The sequence below is a fragment of the Pseudonaja textilis genome, chromosome Z, assembly GCF_049901715.1.
Source record: "Pseudonaja textilis isolate UNSWEBS1 chromosome Z, rPseTex1.2, whole genome shotgun sequence".
Lineage (NCBI taxonomy): Eukaryota > Metazoa > Chordata > Lepidosauria > Squamata > Elapidae > Pseudonaja > Pseudonaja textilis.
The window spans coordinates 98,061,742-98,068,402 of NC_142008.1; the positions used below are offsets into that span (position 1 = coordinate 98,061,742).

The 6,661-nt window shown below is 39.3% G+C and overlaps 1 protein-coding gene across 1 annotated transcript; it reads right to left on the minus strand.

The window, feature by feature from the left end:
• Nucleotides 1-318: 318 nt before the first annotated feature.
• On the minus strand, nucleotides 319-3,288 carry HOXB2 (homeobox B2). Its single transcript, XM_026710826.2, has 2 exons — nucleotides 2,899-3,288; nucleotides 319-1,729 (listed from the first exon to the last, which is right to left on the minus strand). The coding sequence occupies exons 1-2, from the start codon at nucleotides 3,269-3,271 to the stop codon at nucleotides 1,053-1,055; spliced, it is 1,050 nt and encodes a 349-aa protein (XP_026566611.1). The 5' UTR covers nucleotides 3,272-3,288; the 3' UTR covers nucleotides 319-1,052.
• Between the last annotated feature and the right edge of the window lie 3,373 nt (nucleotides 3,289-6,661).

The following is a 6,661-nucleotide window of genomic DNA, read 5'->3' on the forward strand; positions in this document are numbered from 1 at the left end:
TAAATTCTTCCCAAATCTGGAGTGTATATATATCTCTCTGTGTGTGTCTGTATGTATGATCTGCAACTATTCAATCTGCTTTTTAAAAATATTTCCCTTTAGCTGGTACAAATATTCTAAAATATCTCTGATGTATTGTAAACTTACAAAATTAACTGATAAAAATACAGTATCTTTTTATTAAAAAAATATACCAGAAAATAAAATTATATTGCACTATAATTCTTAAAACACTAAGAATAAAATCTCAATGAACTGACAGGATAGAAAGCTAAACTAGATTCTTTCTTTCAATGCCTATAAAACAAGAATACGGCATTTTAGAGACTATAAAGCCATTTATTTAGTCTATGAAAATAATGTACAATAAATAATTTGCATTTTATTATTAAAACACTTAAATAAATAATCTACTTCTAAAAGGTAAGGATTCTTCCTTCCTTCCTTCCTTCCTTCCTTCCTTCCTTTCTATCTGTCTATCTATCTTTCTTTCTTTCTTAAATTAAGACATCTAAATGTCTTGTTTTGGTTCCTGAGAATTTCATTAGGACATTTTCTTCTTGTTCTGCATTTGTTAATATCTACTCTGTTCAAAATGGGAGTGGGGGTGGTTGAAATAGGGCCATGGGAGAACTACCTGATGTTTGAAATGTTTCAAACTCTAAAGGGCATGATTTCTTGAGCTGAAAAACAAAACCTCCTTATACAATTATTTTGTATTTTTAACACCTAGACCATCTGCTTGACCTCAAATGCTCTATTATGCATTTGCAAAAGGGTGCAAAAAAGGAAAATCCTAATGTTATTGAAATATAAATTCCCTTTGGAAAAAATGATCGAAATATTAAACGCGATCATTTCACTAAAGAGAAGGAAATGTCCAAGGAAATGTTCTCCCTCCAAGGCGTACCGAGGGGGAAAAATAGGAGTTTCGTAGTTAAAAGGTTTGAAACACTTAACTGGGGTTGTGTGCTGCATACACTTTGTATTATTTATAGGGGTATATTACCCAAGGCAAATAATAAATTGGAGGTTCGAGGTTCGAGAGGTTATTAAAAATTGAAATGGGGCAAATCCAACGCACACAACGTGCTGGTAAAAAAGTCTAGGTCTTCTAGGGAGAAACTTATAGGGCTATCTGCGCAGCCCTGGAGGCTGGGTGAAAGCTCTCCTGCGGCCTGTGGGCAGGAATTCGCCGAGAAGGCGCTCGGGTCCAGCGGCAGCAAAGGGGACTTCTGACTTCCCGGGAACCCGTCGCCCGGCGAGGAGCCAGAGCAAGAGGACGAGCAAGAGGAGATAGTGCGACCGGCGGCGGTTCCGCCGACCTCTGCCGCCGGAGCTCTGCCCTGGCTCAGCATCGGGTAAGGCGCTGGAGCGCTCCGAGTCTCTCTGCTGTGGCTGCCGGCTGGGTAAGGGCAAGGCATCTTCCGCGCTCCTCTGCAGGAAGAGCTGCCGTTCTCGGCTTCCCCTGTTTCCTGACTGCTGCCTTGGTCCTCTTCGGCGGGATCTGCGCTGTGCTGAGTTTGCCTCTTGTGCTTCATCCGACGGTTCTGGAACCAGACCTTCACTTGCCTTTCCGTCAAGTCCAGCAAAGCCGCGATCTCCACCCGGCGGGGTCTGCAGAGGTATTTGTTAAAATGGAACTCCTTCTCCAACTCCAAGAGCTGCGTGTTGGTATAAGCCGTCCTCAGCCGTCGGGAAGCTTTTTCACTGTGGTCTAAATACGTGTCTGGAGGAGGAAAACAGCAAAATTACACAAAGCAACAGAACCGGCTAAGCGAATGGCCCCATCTCGGTTTTTTCTTTGGCGGGGATGCGGTGGAAGAAGGACTGCGGGATGGGAAAAGGGAGGGGAGAGAGACATTTTAAATGGTTTGGTAAGTTTTGTTCGACCCCCAATGCTTGTGTACCCAGGGACATCCAAGGCAAAAAGGCTGGGGTGGGGTAGGGGTTGCATTCTGGAAAAGCTTGTCTATAGAGGAATTCACATTCAAGAGTGGATGTTCGTTTCCCTGTGTCTTATCCTTTCCTTTGTACTTTGCCCCGCTATGTATGTGTGTAAAAGGAGGATATTCATAACTAAATGACCGAAAAAGAACTCTAAATAAGCAAATAACACAAACTATGAATAAAAACAGAGAGAAAAAGGCAGCATATCTTGAAAGATTTTTCTCCCTATTACCAACCTAAAAAAATGAAAAGCCTTAGAAGCTGGCCTCTCCTATCCACTAGCCGGTTGGGTTGGGGGGGGGGGTTCTACCAGGTCCTTAAATTCATATCTCCTGCAAAACCTTGCCTTCCTCAAGGCATCATGATAGAGATGGGTTGATTAGGTTGGTTAGTAGATGAGGGACATTAGTTTCAACCTTGGAGCATTGGACTGGTTGCCTAAAGGAGGGTTCCTTCGGTGAACTGTAGAGGAGAAAGGGGGAAAAAGACTTTGGGTTTTCCCTTCTGCCTTCTTTCTGTTCCTCGTTCCGCTACACTGGAAATAGAAGCAGAGCAGTTTATAGCCAGTGCCACTCCCCATGCCTCCCAAAACATAGCAACCAAACTGCCTTCCATTCTCATCCCCAGAATCAACAGTCTAAACACAGAGGAAGATGCTATACAAGAGAGCTAAAAACGATGTGAAACAGGGGGCACTGAAGTGGAGATTCTCAGTTCTGAAGACTGGCTGGGCAGGGGGAAAGAAGAAGGAAGGAGAGAAGCGGGGAAGGAAGAATTCATCCTAATCTTTCAGTAACTGAGATTAGAAATGGAGATGGATATTCCTTTGCCCGCTTTTCCAACACTTAGTGATTCTTAAATGGCAGATTTTTTTGGGTCTCGTCCCTCCACGCTGCCAGCCACCCAAATGTTCATTTTCCCCACCCCCACCCCCACCCCTTTACAGACCTGCAGGAGAAGCCGGGACAAATCCAGGCACAGAAGAGGAAGGAGACAAAGAAGCTGGGATCTGGTTAGCTTTCTTAAAAGATTTCTTCTCCTTCATCCAGGGGAATTCTCCACCCAGAGCAGAAGACTGGAGCGTGGCTTTCTGGGCCTGCCCATGCCTGGCTTTCTTTTGGCTCCTCAGCACAGGCTGGCTGCTGGAACAAGGATCCAAGCCGAGGAGGGTTTGTTCCAAAGGAGGAGGAATTAACGTCGTTGGTTCCTTGATTGATGAAGTTTGAAATGTCTCCAGGACAGCGGGAAGGGACGTCAGACACTCCGCTAGCGATGGCTGGCTGTTTATGAAGCCTATCTCCCTCTCAAATTCAAAATTCATGGCTTTTTCCAGAGGCCCAGTGCAAAAGGAGGGGGCGGGGATGCGGGTGGGTGGGTGGGGAAGGAACGCTGGATATTTCAGGCCCTTCCAATATTTTATATCCTTTTTAATGTAAGTATTATTTGCAGTCTCCTCCCCCTTTTCTACCCACCTTTTTATTTTTATTTTTTAATATCTTATATTGCTGATAAAACAGGCGTATGGGGACCTTGCTCTATTAAACTGACGAGCAGGGATAAATTGCAGCCAATTCCTCATCACGTGACCTGGCTAGCCCAATAGCAGGGCCATCCTAGTTGAAAATAGAGGGTTGGGGTCCCCCCCCCATCATAGCTAATAATAATTGCAGCCATGACAATAATAACAGCAATAATACTCCCACTTGTCATGCTTGAAGATTTCTTGTCCTGATTATAAAAGCTAAATCCAGAGGAAGATGCTCCTTAAGATTTGACTGAGGAGGCAATAGTGGGCAAGAAGTTGATGAGCAGGTAGCGATGTTTACAGTTTGTCTTTTAAGTTTATCTGGCAAATGGCTCAGGTGATAGGACCAATGAAGATGGGGAAAGGGGTGTTGAAAGAGAGGGGAGAGGTATACAGAAGAAACATCCCATTCTTCTCATTTAACAATCAGCCCTACTGAAACAATGAGAAACAAACTCATGTGAAACAGCTGGTTTGAATCTTACCTGAATTAAAAACATTCCAAACTACCCAATTCAAATTTGTACGAAAGGACTTTGGAAAGTGTTTCTGATAATACATTCTAGAGCAGAAGTTGGAATGTTTGAGGAGATGGGGAAAGTTGGGACTTAGTAACCCAGGACCTATTTTAAAAAGCTTCTTTAAAAGAATACAGGAAAGAATAACTCCATTCTCCCAACAGTTTATCATTTTTCTCCTCTCAAATGAATATTTATGGGATCCTCAACTTAATTTTAAAAGCTTTTCTTCAAACATCAAAACTGGTTCTTAGGGATGTATCTAAGAATGTTTGTAGGCCTCCACCCCCATCTCCTTTTTAAATGTTGCCCACAAACTGAGCAAGGAAAGAGCAGGGATTGAGGGGGAGAGGAAAGCGATCAATCTTTTCTCACCAAAGACATCTGACAGGCAGCTGAGGCTTTGCTCACTTCTTAAAGAATTTGGATATTTAGCAGAATTTCTGAAAGAAGATTTTTTTCCCCCACAAATTTGGACTTGATTTGTAAAGGTACTAAATAAAATAGTTTGAAGGTTCATGGGTGGGAAATTGAGATGAGGTTAAAAAAGATAAACACCAAAGAGTATATGAGAATCTAAAATGTTGTTTACCATTTGTTTATTCAAGCTGCATTTTTCTCTAGCCTCAGAAACAATAGAAAATAGAAGTGGGAAACGTAGAGGGAAGAGGCAAAACTTAGAACATTGGTCAGTTCAAACATCCATGTGGGATGAAAATCTTAAATCTGAGAGAAACAAATACGTGAGGAAAATTTATTTCCAAAAGCCTGTGTGGGCAGACTTCAAATGGGTTCTGAAAACTACAGTAACAATAATGTAATTAACATTATTGGCAAAAGCAAAAATAATCCAGTATTTTGAAAGGTGTTTGCACTGCTGTGTCTTGTAGAATTGTTAAATCTTAAGTATTTCAAAGCTGTAGTCCAAATGTTATTTGGAAGCAGTAAAGTGCTTGCCCCAAATTATGGTATGTATTTTATTTTGGAAAACATTGCTCATGATTGAGTCCTGATTTTAAAAAAAACCCATCATATGTGAGAGTAAATATTCCATGGAAATGGGTGCCATTTCAACAGAGCAATGGATCTGAGTAGCAATGTTATTCTTTACATTTTCCAAAATGACAGCCACATTTGTAAAATTACTTTATTTTGGGTTATTATTTAATTTGAATAACCTCTAACTTTTGATTCTGTTACAACCTCCAAATTGGAAAGGGATACAATGTAAAAGAAAAGCAATGAAAGAAAATGAGTGCTTCTATTTGTATTAGACTGCTAGAACATTAAGGTGGGGTGAAAAAATAAAAAGAAACAAATCAGTGTATTTGTAAGTTTCCTTTCAGTGCTTGAGTTTAGTCTGCAGAGAAGTTGCCAATAGAATTTCATCTTCAATTCCCTTTCATGCTGTGAACACCTCCTTTCCATATAAAGTCCATTTAGCTGATCATATTTGATCTAGCTGCATTTGCATTGCCGATATTAGTGCCATTCATTGTTTTCAACTAAAAACCACTGACTTTGTTGGTTTGTCTGGTTCATCTAGACTACAGTGATGCTGAATAATATCTTGTAATAATACAGATGCAAGATTATATGATGTTTTAGACACAGATTACAGAGATGGTTGGATCTAATATAACTAATTTGTCATAAATACTGCCCCAATCCTGAGATCATCATGAGAAGTCCTGCTCCAGATATCCTCAAATGCTGAAGCCTTGGTGGAAATCCCTTCCAGTTTTGGAATATTTTGCCCATTAAGATCCATATGATTCTACTTGGCTATTTTTCATAGCCTTTTAATTTCTGTTCTGTTGCTTTCAATAGTTGTATTCTGGTTCTTTTAAATCTTTACTGTTTTTATAAACTATTTTAAAGGATTGGTATATGTATGAATTAGAGTTTTCTTTAAACTGCATGTTGCCCTAAGAGCTATAACTTTAGGATTGCTAGAAAGTTTTAGAAATAAATATCTAAATAAATATTTCACTCTGGGAAAAGTTAATTTTATGAATGAAAGAAAATTTTAATTTGTAAATCAGTGCATATCTTTAAAATATAAATATTGAAAAATAGAATTAATGAAAGTCAAGTGATTAGTGGTATAAAATACTGAATGCTAAGAAGAAATGTAAATATGCACAATTTTTCTGAAAGCATTTTTTGTTTTTACAATACTTGCCATTGTTTTTAATATAGAAAAAGAGAGAGATGATCTTAAAAATTCTAGCTCTCAATATCTGTTTACACAAGATTCTGATGTTAGCTTATTCAACTAGATATAGAGAAAATTTGTTGGAAAGAATATACCAGGAATGCAGGGGAGATAATTTTTTGAACTGGTGAAGGTATGGCTGAAAGGTGAGTTTTCTTGGATATTATCAAAAGTTAGAATTTTCTGGCCAATTAACCTTCATTTAACCTGAATTTTTTAAAACATGCTGAAATAACAGCCTTTTAACTTGATAGGAATTACTTCTGAATATAGGATTGCATGGTTGCTAAAAGAGCAATATGCAAGTATTAAAAATAGTAAAGTTTCCCTGTTTGACACATTTAGTTTAATATGTCTGAGAATATGAGGCACTCCCACAGAAAATAACACTGATTTTAAATTTATAACCTGATTCTAAATTGTTGATTTTAAAAACCAAGTTTTTTAGCA

Bases quoted from the DNA above. Each gene is read 5' to 3' on its own strand.
- HOXB2 (XM_026710826.2), bottom strand. From the start codon at position 3,271: ATGAATTTTGAATTTGAGAGGGAGATAGGCTTCATAAACAGCCAGCCA. The intron at 1,730-2,898 runs GTCTGTAAAGGG...TTCCTCCTCCAG, and splicing joins TGTCCCGGCTTCTCCTGCAG to ACACGTATTTAGACCACAGT.